The sequence below is a fragment of the Salmo salar genome, chromosome 06 (genome assembly GCF_965601325.2).
Source record: "Salmo salar chromosome 06, fSalSal1, whole genome shotgun sequence".
Lineage (NCBI taxonomy): Eukaryota > Metazoa > Chordata > Actinopteri > Salmoniformes > Salmonidae > Salmo > Salmo salar.
The window spans coordinates 79,165,001-79,187,006 of record NC_138296.1 but is presented as its reverse complement, the minus strand read 5'-3'; the positions used below and the strand labels follow the sequence as shown (position 1 = coordinate 79,187,006).

Below are 22,006 nucleotides of genomic sequence, written 5' to 3'. Positions count from 1 at the left end.
CTACCACTAGAGTGAAAGCACCGCCAGCATTCAAAAGTGACCAAAACATCAGCCAGGAAGCATAGGAACTGAGAAGTGGTCTGTGGTCACCACCTGCAGAACCACTCCTTTATTGGGGGTGTCTTGCTAATTGCCTATAATTTCCACCTGTTTTCTATTCCATTTGCACAACAGCATGTGAAATGTATTGTCAATCAGTGTTGCTTCCTAAGTGGACAGTTTGATTTCACAGAAGTGTGATTGACTTGGGGTTACATTGTGTTGTTTAAGTGTTCCCTTTATTTTTTGAGCAGTGTATATATCTAAACAGTGTCTGAAGGTAGACCCTTACACACTGTTGTGACCCACTTCCTCAACCTAAACCGTTTCCTGGGTGAGAGGATACCATGTCCCTCATTTTTCATAGCATGTTGTACTGATCTTACAAACTTTCACAGATCAGAAAAAAAAGCCACAAGATTTAACTTTTTTCCCTTTGGTCTCATTCAGGAACCTTGTCAGTTCTCTCAACTTGTACTTAGACCCCTCTGCTTGACTGGCTGTCAGCTCCGGGCCCATTGAAGAGGAGTCTGAAAAAAATAACTCCTCATCCTCTTCCTCAGACTCACTTTCCTCCTCATCTCTATCTCCCACCCTGACCACCTGCCCTTCCTCTCTGGTCAGGGCATCCCACCAGCAACAGGCAAAGTTTCCATGGTGCCTTTGACCACACCCTTTTTCCTTTTCCACTTGACACCCTCCTCCTCCCCCCAGTCTCTTACACTTCCTCACTATACTCTCCTCATCCACTAGCATAACCTGACTAGACCCAGCATCATCTACACCACCCTCCACAGCATGACTAGACCCAGCCTCATCTACACCACCATCCATAACCTTACTAGACCCAGCCTCAGCTACCCCACCATCTCTAGCCTGACTAGGCCCAGTCTCATCTACACCACCTTCCCTGGCATGACTAGGCCCAGCCTCATCTACACCACTATCCCTGGCATGACTAGGCCCAGCCTCTGCTGTTTGTATCTCATTACCCCCTGCACTTTGACCTCGATTTCCCCCACTGGCGCTTGTACCCTCACCTTGTCTACGGCCTTTATGTGGGCACACAAAGCTCTTATGCCCCAAATCCCCACACTCAAAACACCGTAGACTGTCTGTGCTGGCAAACCCTGCAAAGATCCCCTCCCCATGCCTCACTTTAAAATGCACATTTAGCTGTTGTTCATTGTTAATCAGAAACATAAACACTTGCCTCCGGAACGAAACAACGTGCTTAACGGCATCTGCCTGAAAACCTGCAGACAGTACACGAAAACCGCTAGCAAACTTAACAAAACGACTCAGCTCTTTCCTGATTTGATCATCCGTAATAAACGGAGGCAAATTTGCAACAACTACTCTTGTCGAAGGGGTAGAGAGAGGTGAAACTGGCACCAACACATCCCTTAAAAATATTCCGCTAGCAATTAGCCTACCAACCAAATTTTCTATTTTCATGAACACCACCACAGCATTGTTCATTCTAGAAGCAGAATGTATAAATTCAGCTCCTACCTGTTCGCTGACCGCGAGCAGAACCTCCTCCACCTTAACTCCATTCTCAGGAAAACACCTGCATCCATGCCGTATCGACAGCATCTCCTCCACCTTAACTCCATTATCAGGAACACACCTGAATCCATGCCGTATCGACAGCATCTCCTCCACCTTAACTCCATTCTCAGGAACACACCTGAATCCATGCCGTATCGACAGCGTCTCCTCCACCTTAACTCCATTCTCAGGAACACACCTGAATCCATGCCGTATCGACAGCATCTCCTCCACCTTAACTCCATTCTCAGGAACACACCTGAATCCATGCCGTATCGACAGCATCTCCTCCACCTTAACTCCATTCTCAGGAACACACCTGAATCCATGCCGTATCGACAGCATCTCCTCTACCTTAACTCCATTCTCAGGAACACACCTGAATCCATGCCGTATCGACAGCGTCTCCTCCACCTTAACTCCATTCTCAGGAACACACCTGAATCCATGCCGTATCGACAGCATCTCCTCCACCTTAACTCCATTCTCAGGAACACACCTGAATCCATGCCGTATCGACAGCATCTCCTCCACCTTAACTCCATTCTCAGGAACACACCTGAATCCATGCCGTATCGACAGCGTCTCCTCCACCTTAACTCCATTCTCAGGAACACACCTGAATCCATGCCGTATCGACAGCGTCTCCTCCACCTTAACTCCATTCTCAGGAACACACCTGAATCCATGCCGTATCGACTAACTTTGAAAAAACTGTGGATACCGTTAAAACAAATAGAGCATTAACCCTCCACCATAGAAAATAAAATGTAAAGAAAAGACCAAGAAAATAATCTAGAAAGTTAGTTAGGACAGAGCCCTCCACACCAAACACTAAAACGCCAAAAAACTCCCAGCATGCACTACAAGAGAGAGAGGCTCAGGTGGACCACTCCAACCTGCATCACAGCTGTCACTCACTCTCTCTTATGTCACACAGACATACTCCTGTTACATAGCCCAAGCATAGCCTGTGGGACTTTACAAAAAGAGAGAGAGTGGTACCAGTTTGACTAGGAATGTTGTGGGCCTGAACCAAAGCTACAGTCAGGCTCATCACACAGACATTGTGGCCCTGGAGGCTTGGTGTTTGACACATGAGTTGTGTCCTACAATCTCTTCTGTTGTTCACTACTGTCAGAAGTGTCTCCACAGAGATCAGGGACAGGTCAGAGAGGATGTTGATGGCTTTGGTTGGTCCAGTTACAGCCAGTTTTCCAAAATAACACACAACAACAAAGGGACCTGACTCACAATCTCTGGCCAGACAGAGTCTCCATGCTGCTACATACTTCAACTGGCCAGACATAGTCTCCATACTGCTACATACTGCTACTGGCCAGACAGTCTCCATACTGCTACATACTGCTACTGGCCAGACAGTCTCCATACTGCTACATACTGCTACTGGCCAGACAGTCTCCATACTGCTACATACTGCTACTGGCAAGACAGAGTTTCCATACTGTTACTGGCCAGTCAGTCTCCATACTGCTACATACTGCTACTGGCCAGACAGAGTCTCCATACTGCTACTGGCCAGACAGAGTCTCTATACTGCTACTGGCCAGACAGAGTCTCCATACTGCTACATACTGCTACTGGCCAGACAGAGTCTCCATACTGCTACATACTGCTACTGGCCAGACAGAGTCTCCATACTGCTACATACTGCTACTGGCCAGACTGAGTCTCCATACTGCTACTGGCCAGACAGAGTCTCCATACTGCTACTGGCCAGACAGAGTCTCCATACTGCTACTGGCCAGACAGAGTCTCCATTCTGCTACTGGCCAGACAGAGTCTCCATACTGCTACATACTGCTACTGGCCAGACAGAGTCTCCATACTGCTACTGGCCAGACAGAGTCTCCATTCTGCTACAGGCCAGACAGAGTCTCCATACTGCTACATACTGCTACTGGCCAGACAGAGTCTCCATACTGCTACTGGCCAGACAGAGTCTCCATACTGTTACTGGCCAGTCAGTCTCCATACTGCTACATACTGCTACTGGCCAGACAGAGTCTCCATACTGCTACTGACCAGACAGAGTCTCCATACTGCTACTGGCCAGACAGTCTCCATACTGCTACTGGCCAGACATAGTCTCCATACTGCTACTGGCCAGACAGAGTCTCCATACTGCTACATCATCTCTTATAAATTAGTTATTAACACACACACACACACACACACACACACACACACACACACACACACACACACACACACACACACACACACCACACACACACACACACACACACACACACACACACACACACACACACACACACACACAAACACAAACCTTGACAACCAAAAGCAAGTACTTAACAGTTTACATTCTAACACAACCATCAACATAATGAAAATCCACTCAACTCCGGTCAAACCACCATAACATACCAACAATATTCACAACAGCCAAACACTACAGACATAACCCCCAGTATTCACAACAGCCAAACACTACAGACATAACCCCCAGTATTCACAACAGCCAAACACTACAGACATAACCCCCAGTATTCACAACAGCCAAACACTACAGACATAACCCCCAGTATTCACAACAGCCACACACTACAGACATAACCCCAGTATTCACAACAGCCACACACTACAGACATAACCCCCAGTATTCACAACAGCCAAACACTACAGACATAACCCCAGTATTCACAACAGCCAAACACTACAGACATAACCCCAGTATTCACAACAGCCAAACACTACAGACATAACCCCCAGTATTCACAACAGCCACACACTACAGACATAACCCCCAGTATTCACAACAGCCACACACTACAGACATAACCCCAGTATTCACAACAGCCACACACTACAGACATAACCCCCACATCACACATACATTCTATGGCATGATTATAACACAGACACACACACAGACAATCCAGTGAGAGTGTGAGAGGTAGCCAACAGTAGTACGTACAGGACATATTGAAGAGGAAGAATCGGCTGTGGCAGACACAGAAGCACTGGCAGACCCAGTCTCTGCTCACCACAGCTCGCCCTCTCTCCTCCATCTCCTCCTCCTCTGTCTCTCACCTGTCCAGATACCCCCCCTCTGCCTCACCCACACCTCCCCCTCGTCTCCAGTGTCATCCCCAGTAACCTACACCACTAAGCAGCAGCAGGAGAGTGCAGGGTAGTTCATCTTTAACAAGCTTCCAGAAGACTGAGAGACTGGCTGGGTGGATCCATAAACATCCAGAACACCAGGGGTCACTGAGATCAGGGAGGCTGTCTACACCAGGGGTCACTGAGATCAGGGAGGCTGTCTACACCAGGGGTCACTGAGATCAGGGAGGCTGTCTACACCAGGCCTCCAGAACACCAGGGGTCACTGAGATTAGGGAGGCTGTCTACACCAGGCCTCCAGAACACCAGGGGTCACTGAGATCAGGGAGGCTGTCTACACCAGGGGTCACTGAGATCAGGGAGGCTGTCTACACCAGGCCTCCAGAACACCAGGGGTCATTGAGATCAGGGAGGCTGTCTACACCAGGGGTAACTGAGATCAGGGAGGCTGTCTACACCAGGCCTCCAGAACGGCATGGGTCACTGAGATCAGGGAGGCTGTCTACACCAGGCCTCCAGAACACCAGGGGTCACTGAGATCAGGGAGGCTGTCTACACCAGGGGTCACTGAGATCAGGGAGGCTGTCTACACCAGGCCTCCAGAACACCAGGGGTCACTGAGATCAGGGAGGCTGTCTACACCAGGCCTCCAGAACACCAGGGGTCACTGAGATCAGGGAGGCTGTCTACACCAGGGGTCACTGAGATCAGGGAGGCTGTCTACACCAGGCCTCCAGAACACCAGGGGTCACTGAGATCAGGGAGGCTGTCTACACCAGGCCTCCAGAACACCAGGGGTCACTGAGATCAGGGAGGCTGTCTACATCAGGTCTCCAGAACACCAGGGGTCACTGAGATCAGGGAGGCTGTCTACACCAGGCCTCCAGAACACCAGGGGTCACTGAGATCAGGGAGGCTGTCTACACCAGGCCTCCAGAACACCAGGGGTCACTGAGATCAGGGAGGCTGTCTACACCAGGCCTCCAGAACACCAGGGGTCACTGAGATCAGGGAGGCTGTCTACACCAGGCCTCCAGAACACCAGGGGTCACTGAGATCAGGGAGGCTGTCTACACCAGGCCTCCAGAACACCAGGGGTCACTGAGATCAGGGAGGCTGTCTACATCAGGTCTCCAGAACACCAGGGGTCACTGAGATCAGGGAGGCTGTCTACACCAGGCCTCCAGAACACCAGGGGTCATTGAGATCAGGGAGGCTGTCTACACCAGGGGTCACTGAGATCAGGTAGGCTGTCTACACCAGGCCTCCAGAACACCAGGGGTCACTGAGATCAGGGAGGCTGTCTACACCAGGCCTCCAGAACACCAGGGGTCACTGAGATCAGGAAGGGGGCCTCATTTGTCAACTGTGCACAAATGTCTTACTAAATTCTGGCATACGTGGAGATTCTAGGATTTGCGTGCGGCAGAAATTATTGGGATTTAACAAACTGTCGCAGGCAACATATAGGCATGTTTTCATTGATAAGTCTGAGCCATATTATATTTGTGCACTGGTTAAGGAGCGCTACAACCCAGCCTGGAAAACGCCCTCCACTCACCTTTTATGCTAACAAAAACACCCTAATTTGCTGTAGGCCATGATTTGGAAATGTCGGAACTGGGCCATGTCCGTTTCTAAAAGAAAGCGGAATATCAAATTTGATCACATTTCTGTAGAGGTGTGGGCAGAATGTTTTAATCTTTTTCAGTGACTTTTTTTAACTAAAAATGCATGTCACCTATAACGAGTGCTAAACACTGCCAGCGCATTCTGTAAGATCGATTGTCTATCGAACGATTTAAAAGTAAATGCTGCCTACAGCCCACACTTCTCTGCAAAAGATGAATTGTTGTTCAATATTTTGTTTATCAATGCATGATTATCTTTCTATCTCCTTGAACATGTTATTATGTCAAGCTCCTATTGCACAGTAATACTGTAGCCTACCCATACTGACATAGGCTACACGTCTATTTACCAGTCATGTCAGAAAAGGAGAGACAAGCCCTGCAATATGACATTGATTTAGGCCTATATAATAAAAATAAAATAAATATATTCGGTGACATGATGCTATGCGATCTCCTAATCAATGACAAATGCATCTGTTTTATCATTAGACCCATGACTCAATGTTTTTATTAGCCTACCATTATTATAATTCCCGGGATTCAAACACCTCCATTTCCTCCAAAATAACAATATTTGCTTCCAATGCAGTTGATCAACCACTAGAAGTTGAGCGTGCGCATGGTCTAAGATTTGCGCGGAGATACGCACCTTTGATAAATGAGGCCCCAGGCCTCCAGAACAGCAGGGAGCAGACGTGAGGAATAGTGAGGAGTGGTAAGACGCCTGAGGTGCTGTGAAGCTCAGGCCCAATTCCAAATCAACCCCTACACCCTAAACACTACACTGAAACCTAATCCCTACACCCCGACCTACTCCATCAACACTTCTATTGATGGAAGAGGTTTGAATAGGTGGTAATAACCAATATATGGTAATAACCAATATGGCTATTACCATATAACTTACAGCACAGCTATCTAACCCTCTTAGAGCTCATCACATATGGGTCCTTTTGGATTGAGTGTAGGACCTGATCTTTGGCAGTTCAGTCTGTGGTATATTGCCACTTCATACAAGCTTAAACGAAATGGCACTTAAACAGCCTATCGGCATGTTTCCTTTTCATCATAGTGTGTGTGAATTGTGTGAGAGAGGTAGTGAGTGTGTGTGTGTGTGTGTGTGTGTGTGTGTGTGTGTGTGTGTGTGTGTGTGTGTGTGTGTGTGTGTGTGTGTGTGTGTGTCTGTGTGTTTGTATAAGCATTAACAAGCACTGCAGAAGAGAGGGTGTCTATCCCTTGACATCATGGCATCTGCTAAGCAAACACACACACACTGTTAAGTTGATCTCTGCCGCAGTCACCTAAGGCGGTGTGTGTCTGTGTGTGTGTGTGTGTGTGTGTGGGGGGGGGACCTCTGAGATTTTCCCATATGCAGTGTGTGACGTGTTTCTGTGATTGGAGTTGTGTGTGCGGTCTGTGTGTGCATGCGTGTGTGTTTATTAGTCAGATAAAAACAACAGAACTGGAAGAATGGACCCAGGGGAGAACTATTCAATGACTTATTTTAATTAAAAGAGGAGAGTGAAGATGGGGAAAACAAAACTCCACTGTTAGACTCCACTGTTACTGTAATGACTGGGAAGAGAGGACTGCACTGTTACTGTAATGACTGGGAAGAGAGGACTCCACTGTTACTGTAATGACTGGGAAGAGAGGACTCCACTGCTACTGTAATGACTGGGAAGAGAGGACTCCACTGTTACTGTAATGACTGGGAAGAGAGGACTGCACTGTTACTGTAATGACTGGGAAGAGAGGACTCCACTGTTACTGTAATGACTGGGAAGAGAGGACTGCACTGTTACTGTAATGACTGGGAAGAGAGGACTGCACTGTTACTGTAATGACTGGGAAGAGAGGACTCCACTGTTACTGTAATGACTGGGAAGAGAGGACTGCACTGTTACTGTAATGACTGGGAAGAGAGGACTGCACTGTTACTGTAATGACTGGGAAGAGAGGACTGCACTGTTACTGTAATGACTAGGAAGAGAGGACTGCACTGTTACTGTAATGACTGGGAAGAGAGGACTCCACTGTTACTGTAATGACTAGGAAGAGAGGACTGCACTGTTACTGTAATGACTGGGAAGAGAGGACTGCACTGTTACTGTAATGACTGGGAAGAGAGGACTGCACTGTTACTGTAATGACTGGGAAGAGAGGACTGCACTGTTACTGTAATGACTAGGAAGAGAGGACTGCACTGTTACTGTAATGACTGGGAAGAGAGGACTCCACTGTTACTGTAATGACTGGGAAGAGAGGACTCCACTGTTACTGTAATGACTGGGAAGAGAGGACTCCACTGCTACTGTAATGACTGGGAAGAGAGGACTCCACTGTTACTGTAATGACTGGGAAGAGAGGACTGCACTGTTACTGTAATGACTGGGAAGAGAGGACTCCACTGTTACTGTAATGACTAGGAAGAGAGGACTCCACTGCTACTGTAATGACTGGGAAGAGAGGACTGCACTGTTACTGTAATGACTGGGAAGAGAGGACTGCACTGTTACTGTAATGACTGGGAAGAGAGGACTCCACTGTTACTGTAATGACTGGGAAGAGAGGACTCCACTGTTACTGTAATGACTGGGAAGAGAGGACTGCACTGTTACTGTAATGACTGGGAAGAGAGGACTGCACTGTTACTGTAATGACTGGGAAGAGAGGACTGCACTGTTACTGTAATGACTGGGAAGAGAGGACTCCACTGCTACTGTAATGACTGGGAAGAGAGGACTCCACTGTTACTGTAATGACTGGGAAGAGAGGACTCCACTGCTACTGTAATGACTGGGAAGAGAGGACTCCACTGTTACTGTAATGACTAGGAAGAGAGGACTCCACTGCTACTGTAATGACTGGGAAGAGAGGACTCCACTGTTACTGTAATGACTGGGAAGAGAGGACTCCACTGCTACTGTAATGACTGGGAAGAGAGGACTGCACCGTTACTGTAATGACTGGGAAGAGAGGACTCCACTGTTACTGTAATGACTGGGAAGAGAGGACTCCACTGTTACTGTAATGACTGGGAAGAGAGGATTCCACTGCCACTGTAATGACTGGGAAGAGAGGACTGCACTGTTACTGTAATGACTGGGAAGAGAGGACTCCACTGTTACTGTAATGACTGGGAAGAGAGGACTGCACTGTTACTGTAATGACTAGGAAGAGAGGACTGCACTGTTACTGTAATGACTGGGAAGAGAGGACTGCACTGTTACTGTAATGACTGGGAAGAGAGGACTGCACTGTTACTGTAATGACTGGGAAGAGAGGACTGCACTGTTACTGTAATGACTGGGAAGAGAGGACTCCACTGTTACTGTAATGACTGGGAAGAGAGGACTGCACTGTTACTGTAATGACTAGGAAGAGAGGACTCCACTGTTACTGTAATGACTGGGAAGAGAGGACTGCACTGTTACTGTAATGACTGGGAAGAGAGGACTCCACTGTTACTGTAATGACTGGGAAGAGAGGACTCCACTGTTACTGTAATGACTGGGAAGAGAGGACTCCACTGTTACTGTAATGACTGGGAAGAGAGGACTCCACTGTTACTGTAATGACTGGGAAGAGAGGACTCCACTGCTACTGTAATGACTGGGAAGAGAGGACTGCACTGTTACTGTAATGACTGGGAAGAGAGGACTCCACTGTTACTGTAATGACTGGGAAGAGAGGACTCCACTGTTACTGTAATGACTGGGAAGAGAGGACTCCACTGCTACTGTAATGACTGGGAAGAGAGGACTCCACTGTTACTGTAATGACTAGGAAGAGAGGACTCCACTGCTACTGTAATGACTGGGAAGAGAGGACTCCACTGTTACTGTAATGACTGGGAAGAGAGGACTGCACTGTTACTGTAATGACTGGGAAGAGAGGACTGCACTGTTACTGTAATGACTGGGAAGAGAGGACTCCACTGTTACTGTAATGACTGGGAAGAGAGGACTCCACTGTTACTGTAATGACTGGGAAGAGAGGACTCCACTGCTACTGTAATGACTGGGAAGAGAGGACTGCACTGTTACTGTAATGACTGGGAAGAGAGGACTGCACTGTTACTGTAATGACTAGGAAGAGAGGACTGCACTGTTACTGTAATGACTGGGAAGAGAGGACTGCACTGTTACTGTAATGACTGGGAAGAGAGGACTGCACTGTTACTGTAATGACTGGGAAGAGAGGACTGCACTGTTACTGTAATGACTGGGAAGAGAGGACTCCACTGTTACTGTAATGACTGGGAAAAGAGGACTGCACTGTTACTGTAATGACTAGGAAGAGAGGACTCCACTGTTACTGTAATGACTGGGAAGAGAGGACTGCACTGTTACTGTAATGACTGGGAAGAGAGGACTGCACTGTTACTGTAATGACTGGGAAGAGAGGACTGCACTGTTACTGTAATGACTGGGAAGAGAGGACTCCACTGTTACTGTAATGACTGGGAAGAGAGGACTCCACTGCTACTGTAATGACTGGGAAGAGAGGACTCCACTGCTACTGTAATGACTGGGAAGAGAGGACTGCACTGTTACTGTAATGACTGGGAAGAGAGGACTCCACTGTTACTGTAATGACTGGGAAGAGAGGACTCCACTGTTACTGTAATGACTGGGAAGAGAGGACTCCACTGTTACTGTAATGACTGGGAAGAGAGGACTCCACTGTTACTGTAATGACTGGGAAGAGAGGACTCCACTGCTACTGTAATGACTGGGAAGAGAGGACTCCACTGTTACTGTAATGACTGGGAAGAGAGGACTCCACTGCTACTGTAATGACTGGGAAGAGAGGACTCCACTGTTACTGTAATGACTGGGAAGAGAGGACTCCACTGCTACTGTAATGACTGGGAAGAGAGGACTGCACCGTTACTGTAATGACTGGGAAGAGAGGACTCCACTGTTACTGTAATGACTGGGAAGAGAGGACTCCACTGTTACTGTAATGACTGGGAAGAGAGGACTCCACTGCTACTGTAATGACTGGGAAGAGAGGACTGCACTGTTACTGTAATGACTGGGAAGAGAGGACTCCACTGTTACTGTAATGACTGGGAAGAGAGGACTCCACTGTTACTGTAATGACTGGGAAGAGAGGACTCCACTGTTACTGTAATGAGTGGGAAGAGAGGACTCCACTGTTACTGTAATGACTGGGAAGAGAGGACTGCACTGTTACTGTAATGACTGGGAAGAGAGGACTGCACTGTTACTGTAATGACTGGGAAGAGAGGACTCCACTGTTACTGTAATGACTGGGAAGAGAGGACTCCACTGTTACTGTAATGACTGGGAAGAGAGGACTCCACTGTTACTGTAATGAGTGGGAAGAGAGGACTCCACTGTTACTGTAATGACTGGGAAGAGAGGACTCCACTGTTACTGTAATGACTGGGAAGAGAGGACTCCACTGTTACTGTAATGACTGGGAAGAGAGGACTGCACCGTTACTGTAATGACTGGGAAGAGAGGACTCCACTGTTACTGTAATGACTGGGAAGAGAGGACTCCACTGCTACTGTAATGACTGGGAAGAGAGGACTCCACTGTTACTGTAATGACTGGGAAGAGAGGACTCCACTGTTACTGTAATGACTGGGAAGAGAGGACTCCACTGCTACTGTAATGACTGGGAAGAGAGGACTGCACTGTTACTGTAATGACTGGGAAGAGAGGACTCCACTGTTACTGTAATGACTAGGAAGAGAGGACTCCACTGCTACTGTAATGACTGGGAAGAGAGGACTCCACTGTTACTGTAATGACTGGGAAGAGAGGACTCCACTGCTACTGTTATGACTGGGAAGAGAGGACTCCACTGCTACTGTAATGACTGGGAAGAGAGGACTGCACTGTTACTGTAATGACTGGGAAGAGAGGACTCCACTGTTACTGTAATGACTGGGCGAACCTGCTGTGATTGAAGAGAGAGTGAGAGAGAAAACATTCTGTGGGTGAACATAGAAAGAGCGAGATAACTAGGTGAACATAGAGAGAACTATGAGGTTGGTTTTGACGATAAACTCTAACAGAATGACAGGACAGTAAATGAGGACCGACAGACAGAGAGCCCCACTACTCTGATTCACCTGCATTATTCACGACATAGTAGATCACCTCAAGACCTGTCGCCATTTTAGGGTTAATATCCACAATTTCAATTCAGGGCATTCAGTCAAAGTGAATTAAAATTCCAATCAGAATCATTGAAAGTAAGTGCCACATGTTCTAACCTCAGTTTGACTGAAATGAAATGGAATTGACCCCACCTCGAATGACAGGCTCCATTTCCCTCCTGGTCATAATGAAATGGAAATGACCCCACCTCGAATGACAGGCTCCATTTCCCTCCTGGTCATAATGAAATGGAAATGACCCCACCTCGAATGACAGGCTCCATTTTCCTCCTGGTCATAATGAAATGGAATTGACCCCACCTCGAATGACAGGCTCCATTTCCCTCCTGGTCATAATGAAATGGAAATGACCCCACCTCGAATGACAGGCTCCATTTCCCTCCTGGTCATAATGAAATGGAATTGACCCCACCTCGAATGACAGGCTCCATTTCCCTCCTGGTCATAATGAAATGGAAATGACCCCACCTCGAATGACAGGCTCCATTTCCCTCCTGGTCATAATGAAATGGAATTAACCCCACCTCGAATGACAGGCTCCATTTCCCTCCTGGTCATAATGAAATGGAATTGACCCCACCTCGAATGACAGGCTCCATTTCCCTCCTGGTCATAATGAAATGGAATTGACCCCACCTCGAATGACAGGCTCCATTTCCCTCCTGACCATAATGAAATGGAATTAACCCCACCTCGAATGACAGGCTCCATTTCCCTCCTGGTCATAATGAAATGGAATTGACCCCACCTCGAATGACAGGCTCCATTTCCCTCCTGGTCATAATGAAATGGAAATGACCCCACCTCGAATGACAGGCTCCATTTCCCTCCTGGTCATAATGAAATGGAAATGACCCCACCTCGAATGACAGGCTCCATTTCCCTCCTGGTCATAATGAAATGGAAATGACCCCACCTCGAATGACAGGCTCCATTTCCCTCCTGGTCATAATGAAATGGAATTAACCCCACCTCGAATGACAGGCTCCATTTCCCTCCTGGTCATAATGAAATGGAATTGACCCCACCTCGAATGACAGGCTCCATTTCCCTCCTGGTCATAATGAAATGGAATTGACCCCACCTCGAATGACAGGCTCCATTTCCCTCCTGACCATAATGAAATGGAATTAACCCCACCTCGAATGACAGGCTCCATTTCCCTCCTGACCATAATGAAATGGAATTAACCCCACCTCGAATGACAGGCTCCATTTCCCTCCTGGTCATAATGAAATGGAATTGACCCCACCTCGAATGACAGGCTCCATTTCCCTCCTGGTCATAATGAAATGGAAATGACCCCACCTCGAATGACAGGCTCCATTTCCTCCTGGTCATAATGAAATGGAAATGACCCCACCTCGAATGACAGGCTCCATTTCCCTCCTGGTCATAATGAAATGGAAATGACCCCACCTCGAATGACAGGCTCCATTTCCCTCCTGACCATAATGAAATGGAAATGACCCCACCTCGAATGACAGGCTCCATTTCCCTCCTGGTCATAATGAAATGGAAATGACCCCACCTCGAATGACAGGCTCCTTTTCCCTCCTGGTCATAATGAAATGGAAATGACCCCACCTCGAATGACAGGCTCCATTTCCCTCCTGACCATAATGAAATGGAAATGACCCCACCTCGAATGACAGGCTCCATTTCCTCCTGGTCATAATGAAATGGAAATGACCCCACCTCGAATGACAGGCTCCTTTTCCCTCCTGGTCATAATTAAATGGAAATGACCCCACCTCGAATGACAGGCTCCATTTCCCTCCTGACCATAATGAAATGGAAATGACCCCACCTCGAATGACAGGCTCCTTTTCCCTCCTGGTCATAATGAAATGGAAATGACCCCACCTCGAATGACAGGCTCCATTTCCCTCCTGGTCATAATGAAATGGAAATGACCCCACCTCGAATGACAGGCTCCTTTTCCCTCCTGGTCATAATGAAATGGAAATGACCCCACCTCGAATGACAGGCTCCATTTCCCTCCTGACCATAATGAAATGGAAATGACCCCACCTCGAATGACAGGCTCCTTTTCCCTCCTGGTCATAATGAAATGGAAATGACCCCACCTCGAATGACAGGCTCCTTTTCCCTCCTGACCATAATGAAATGGAAATGACCCCACCTCGAATGACAGGCTCCATTTCCCCCTGGTCATAATGAAATAGAATTAACCCCACCTCGAATGACAGGCTCCATTTCCCTCCTGGTCATAATGAAATGGAATTGACTCCACCTCGAATGACAGGCTCCATTTCCCTCCTGGTCATAATGAAATGGAAATGACCCCACCTCGAATGACAGGCTCCATTTCCCTCCTGGTCATAATGAAATGGAATTAACCCCACCTCGAATGACAGGCTCCATTTCCCTCCTGGTCATAATGAAATGGAATTGACCCCACCTCGAATGACAGGCTCCATTTCCCTCCTGGTCATAATGAAATGGAATTGACCCCACCTCGAATGACAGGCTCCATTTCCCTCCTGACCATAATGAAATGGAATTAACCCCACCTCGAATGACAGGCTCCATTTCCCTCCTGGTCATAATGAAATGGAATTGACCCCACCTCGAATGACAGGCTCCATTTCCCTCCTGGTCATAATGAAATGGAATTGACCCCACCTCGAATGACAGGCTCCATTTCCCTCCTGACCATAATGAAATGGAATTAACCCCACCTCGAATGACAGGCTCCATTTCCCTCCTGGTCATAATGAAATGGAATTGACCCCACCTCGAATGACAGGCTCCATTTCCCTCCTGGTCATAATGAAATGGAAATGACCCCACCTCGAATGACAGGCTCCATTTCCCTCCTGGTCATAATGAAATGGAAATGACCCCACCTCGAATGACAGGCTCCCTTTCCCTCCTGGTCATAATGAAATGGAAATGACCCCACCTCGAATGACAGGCTCCTTTTCCCTCCTGGTCATAATGAAATGGAAATGACCCCACCTCGAATGACAGGCTCCATTTCCCTCCTGACCATAATGAAATGGAAATGACCCCACCTCGAATGACAGGCTCCATTTCCTCCTGGTCATAATGAAATGGAAATGACCCCACCTTGAATGACAGGCTCCATTTCCCTCCTGACCATAATGAAATGGAAATGACCCCACCTCGAATGACAGGCTCCTTTTCCCTCCTGACCATAATGAAATGGAAATGACCCCACCTCGAATGACAGGCTCCATTTCCCTCCTGGTCATAATGAAATGGAAATGACCCCACCTCGAATGACAGGCTCCTTTTCCCTCCTGGTCATAATGAAATGGAAATGACCCCACCTCGAATGACAGGCTCCATTTCCCTCCTGACCATAATGAAATGGAAATGACCCCACCTCGAATGACAGGCTCCATTTCCTCCTGGTCATAATGAAATGGAATTGACTTTATATACGGCTTTCTCATGTTGTCTATATTTGGCCACCTCCCTTACACACCCACCCCACACACACACACACACACACACACACACACACACACACACACACACACACACACACACACACACACACACACACACACACACACACACACACACCCCACCTCCCTCCCTCACACACTCTCTCTCTCTCTCTCTCTCTCACCTCCGTCCTGAGTGCTGAGGACATTGAGCGCGAACAGCATGGCATTGGAGAATGTGGTGGCTTCCTCCTTGCTGGCAAAGTTGAGTCCGTAGACCTGGCGGGCATCACGCCACTGGTGGAAGGTGGGCGTGGCCTGGTTATACTTCAGCCCCTTCACTATGGAGTAGTTGATCACCACCTGGAGGTAAGAGATGGAGTGGAGAGATGGTCAATTCAGATCAGTGTGTGTGTGTGTGTGTGTGTGTGGGTGTGGGTGTGGGTGTGGGTGTGTACCTCTACCTGCTGGTCTTGTAGTTTGACTCCCACCACACGGAAGGTGTTGTTGGCAGTGTTGTGGTAGATGTTGATGCGGCTGAAGCCCTGCTGGCCTGGCTTAATGGGAACCCACTTCTTACTGCTGTCATCATAGACCATGACAGAAGCTCGTGCCTGGCAGATACTCTGCTCACTGAAACAGGAAGAGAGAAACTATTAGTTCATCATTTAATCAATCAATCAATTGATCTGTCGGTTGGTCTACCTAGCCGTAACCCTAACCCTGTCATCATACACCATGACGGAGGCTCTCGCCTGGCAGATACCCTGCTTACTGAAACAGGAAGAGAAAAACAAAGTCCATCACTTGAATCAATCAATCAGTTGATCAATATGAACCCTAACCCTTACTGCTGTCATCAGACAACATCACAGAGGCTCTCCCTGGCAGAGATACTCAAGAGTCAATCGGGAGAAAATCAATAAATTCTTTGAACATCAGTTAATCAACCAATGCCACCATTTTGTTTGATTTAAATAGGCTATAACAAAGGAACAGGAACAGGATAAAGCACTGCATAGTTGCATTATAAGACCAATCCAGCTGTAATCATGTGACTGATTGAAAAGCCTGTAATCACAAGATGTAAAGGAGTTGGATATGCTAAAGGAGACAACAACCCAACCTTCTTACCTAGTGTAGCATTAATAGCATAAATCAAACCTCGTTAGCCATATACAGTGCTAGACCAGAGTCTGCTGCTACTGGTAGAAATATGTGTGTGTGTGTGTGTCTCCAGTTTGGGCCTGCCTCCTTCCCATCTGACAGCATTCAACACAGCCCACTGAGGCTCTCTCTCTTCAATGAGGATGGAGGAGGAAAGCAGAGGAGAGACAGAGACAGAGAGGAGAGACAGAGAGGAGAGACAGAGAGGAGAGACAGAGAGGAGAGACATAGGAAAGACAGAGAGGAGAGACAGAGAGGAGAGACAGAGAGGAGAGACATAGAGGAGAGACAGAGAGGAGAGACAGAGAGGAGAGACAGAGAGGAGAGACAGAGAGGAGAGACATAGGAAAGACAGAGAGGAGAGACAGAGAGGAGAGACAGAGAGGAGAGACAGAGGAAAGACAGAGAGGAAAGACAGAGAGGAGAGACAGAGAGGAGAGACAGAGAGGAGAGACAGAGAGGAGAGACAGAGAGGAGAGACAGAGGAAAGACAGAGAGGAGAGACAGAGAGGAGAGACAGAGAGGAGACAGAAGAGAGACAGAGGAGAGACAGAGGAGAGACAGGAGAGACAGATTAGAGACAGAGGAGAGACAGAGATGAGAGACAGATAGGAGAGAGAGGAGAGACAGAGTGGAGACAGAAGAGAAACAGAGAGGAGATACAGAGGAGAGGCGGAGAGGAGAGGCAGAAAGGAGAGGCAGAGAGGAGAGACAGAGGAGAGAGAGAGAGGAAAGAGAGGAGAGACAGAGAGGAAAGAGAGGAGAGACAGAGGAGAGATAGGAGAGGAGAGACAGAAGAGAGGCATAGGAGAGACAGAGAGGAGATAGAGAGGAGAGACAGAGTTGAAAGACAGAGGAGAGACAGAGAGGAGACAGAAGAGAAACAGAGAGGAGAGGCAGAGAGGAGAGAGAGTGGAGAGGAAAGGAGTGAGAAAGGGAAATAAAGGGGAGTGGGAGAGGAGATATTGAAAAGTATGGAAGGAGAGGTGAGACGGAGAAAAGGATGGAATGAGTTTAGATACAATGAGAGACAGAGTGCACAAGAGGGAAGAGGAGGAAGGGGGAAGGAAGGGGGAGAGGAGGAAGGGGGAAGGAAGGGGGAGAGGAGGAAGGGGGAAAGGGGGAGAGGGGAAAGGGAGGAGGAATGGGGAGAGGAGGAAGGGTGAGAGGGGAAAGGGAGGAGGAATGGGGAGAGGAGGAAGGGTGAGAGGGGAAAGGGAGGAGGAATGGGGAGAGGAGGAAGGGTGAGAGGGGAAAGGGAGGAGGAATGGGGAGAGGAGGAAGGGTGAGAGGGGAAAGGGAGGAGGAATGGGGAAAAGAGGAAAGGGGGGAGAGGGAGAGTTTTGACATAACAATTTGAATAACAAGAAAGAGCCCTATCTGAGCCTCTGATTCATCACCAGGCTAAAATTAGAGGAGCAGCCCCTGGGGCAGAGAGAAAGAGCTGCTTCAGAGGAGAGACAGGGGAGGGGAGGGGGGGCTGAGATCCTGAGAGGAGAGGGGAGGGGGGGCTGAGATCCTGAGAGGAGAGGGGAGGGGGGTCTGAGATCCTGAGAGGGGAGGGGACGGGGCCTGAGATCCTGAGAGGAGAGGGGAGGGGAGGGGGGCCTGAGATCCTAAGAGGCTAAGTGAGTGGAAACAAAGATTGAGAAAGTGAGAGAGAGAGGTTGAGGGAGAGACACAGAGAGACAGAGCGATGAGAGGGAGGGGGGCAGGGTGATTATCTGAGATGGAGTGATAGTTATAGAGGGAAATAGAAAGCTAGCGAGCGAACACGCGCCATTTAACCAGTGTTGTGTATAGAAAGTGTCTCTCCTCAGCAGCCATGAGAAATAGGCCAGGAGAGATGTCAGGTTATGGTGAGTCACTACCTTAGAGACTGAGAAACAGACTAATGGATAAACACGCTGACTGGGACATCCTGTCTCTCAAGCTCACCCCACTAGTCCAATTTGAATACATTAGGCCAGGGAATACAGTAACCCAGGATTCAGGGCTATTCAGGGCTATACAGGGATATACAGTCCTTTAGGGCCAAAACACTTCTGCTTCTCACCACCCGATCATGGACTGATTCAGACCTTAGACACCAGGTGAGTGAACTCTTGGGCCAATCAATGTCATTAATTGATCAATTGACTGGCAGGTAGAAAAGAACCAGCATTAACCCTGGACTATTAACCCTGGACTATTAACCCTGGACTATTAACCCTGGAGCTACTAACCCTGGACTATTAACCCTGGACTATTAACCCTGGACTATTAACCCTGGAGCTATTAACCCTGGACTATTAACCCTGGACTATTAACCCTGGACTATTAACCCTGGACTATTAACCCTGGACTATTAACCCTGGACTATTAACCCTGGAGCTATTAACCCTGGACTATTAACCCTGGACTATTAACCCTGGACTATTAACCCTGGAGCTATTAACCCTGGAGCTATTAACCCTGGACTATTAACCCTGGAGCTATTAACCCTGGAGCTATTAACCCTGGACTATTAACCCTGGAGCTATTAACCCTGGACTATTAACCCTGGAGCTATTAACCCTGGACTATTAACCCTGGACTATTAACCCTGGAGCTATTAACCCTGGAGCTATTAACCCTGGAGCTATTAACCCTGGACTATTAACCCTGGAGCTATTAACCCTGGACTATTAACCCTGGAGCTATTAACCCTGGAGCTATTAACCCTGGACTATTAACCCTGGAGCTATTAACCCTGGACTATTAACCCTGGAGCTATTAACCCTGGAGCTATTAACCCTGGACTATTAACCCTGGAGCTATTAACCCTGGGCTATTAACCCTGGAGCTATTAACCCTGGAGCTATTAACTTTGGACTATTAACCCTGGAGCTATTAACCCTGGAGCTATTAACCCTGGACTATTAACCCTGGAGCTATTAACCCTGGACTATTAACCCTGGAGCTATTAACCCTGGAACTATTAACCCTGGAGCTATTAACCCTGGAGCTATTAACCCTGGAGCTATTAACCCTGGACTATTAACCCTGGACTATTAACCCTGGAACTATTAACCCTGGACTATTAACCCTGGAGCTATTAACCCTGGAGCTATTAACCCTGGAGCTATTAACCCTGTGTAACGGCTGTCTATGGAAGAAGTGGACCAAAATGCGGCGGAGTTAGGGTTCGTCATATTTAATTCAACGAACACTATGCATTTACAAAAACAACAAAACTGACAGCCAACACAGTCCTGTCAGGTGCAACCACATTGACAAGCACAATTACCCACGAAACACAAAGGAAACGTAGGCAACTTATGTGTGACTCCCAATCAACCACAACCCTCTACAGCTGTGCCTGATTGGAAGTCACACGGCCAAAATCAATGAAACAATAAAAAACACACACTCCCTTCTGCCACGTCCTGACCCAACTACACCCTCTACTGGTCAGGATGTGACACCCTGGACTATTAACCCTGGACTATTAACCCTGGAGCTATTAACCCTGGAGCCTACTGTGATTTGAGGCCTTGTGATTGTAAAGTCCTATAGTAGATGCTGCTGGTTGAGTCAACAACCCTGCTTCCATAAAAACACAACACAAACACACTGTCATTTACTTTCCATGAAAGCACTGCACATTTTTGAGAAAGCCTTGGTTATAAATAAGCACACATCTTAGGGTGAGAGTGAAGCTATACACACATTGCATTAGGACGGTGGAAGTGATCCTACACACATTGCATTAGGACGGTGGAAGTGATGCTATACACACATTGCATTAGGACGGTGGAAGTGATGCTATACACACATTGCATTCGGACGGTGGAAGTGATGCTATACACACATTGCATTAGGACGGTGGAAGTGATGCTACACACACATTGCATTAGGACGGTGGAAGTGATGCTACACACACATTGCATTAGGACGGTGGAAGTGATGCTATACACACATTGCATTAGGACGGTGGAAGTGAAGCTATACACACATTGCATTAGGACGGTGGAAGTGATGCTATACACACATTGCATTAGGACGGTGGAAGTGATGCTACACACACATTGCATTAGGACGGTGGAAGTGATGCTATACACACATTGCATTAGGACGGTGGAAGTGATGCTATACACACATTGCATTAGGACGGTGGAAGTGATGCTATACACACATTGCATTAGGACGGTGGAAGTGATGCTATACACACATTGCATTAGGACGGTGGAAGTGATCCTACACACATTGCATTAGGACGGTGGAAGTGAAGCTACACACACATTGCATTAGGACGGTGGAAGTGATGCTATACACACATTGCATTAGGACGGTGGAAGTGATGCTATACACACATTGCATTAGGACGGTGGAAGTGATGCTATACACACATTGCATTAGGACGGTGGAAGTGATGCTATACACACATTGCATTAGGACGGTGGAAGTGATGCTATACACACATTGCATTAGGACGGTGGAAGTGATGCTATACACACATTGCATTAGGACGGTGGAAGTGAAGCTATACACACATTGCATTAGGACGGTGGAAGTGATGCTATACACACATTGCATTAGGACGGTGGAAGTGATGCTACACACACATTGCATTAGGACGGTGGAAGTGAAGCTATACACACATTGCATTAGGACGGTGGAAGTGATGCTATACACACATTGCATTAGGACGGTGGAAGTGATGCTACACACACATTGCATTAGGACGGTGGAAGTGATGCTATACACACATTGCATTAGGACGGTGGAAGTGATGCTATACACACATTGCATTAGGACGGTGGAAGTGATGCTACACACACATTGCATTAGGACGGTGGAAGTGATGCTATACACACATTGCATTAGGACGGTGGAAGTGATGCTATACACACATTGCATTAGGACGGTGGAAGTGA

General features: G+C 47.7%; 1 protein-coding gene across 5 annotated transcripts in view; it reads right to left on the bottom strand.

Annotated features, from left to right (window-relative positions):
- Positions 1-22,006, bottom strand: part of LOC106608079 (ena/VASP-like protein) — a 141,544-nt gene that overhangs the window by 48,147 nt on the left and 71,391 nt on the right. For 3 of the 5 annotated variants that reach the window (XM_045721005.2, XM_082976996.1, XM_082976997.1), the window contains exons 2-3: positions 16,400-16,574; positions 16,127-16,304 (exon numbers count right to left, since the gene is read on the bottom strand). In XM_045721005.2, coding sequence (XP_045576961.1) covers positions 16,127-16,304; positions 16,400-16,574 — 353 coding nt within the window. The remainder of the gene's footprint in view (positions 1-16,126; positions 16,305-16,399; positions 16,575-22,006) is intronic. The other 2 variants (XM_045721006.2, XM_082976998.1) reach the window with 1 other exon arrangement.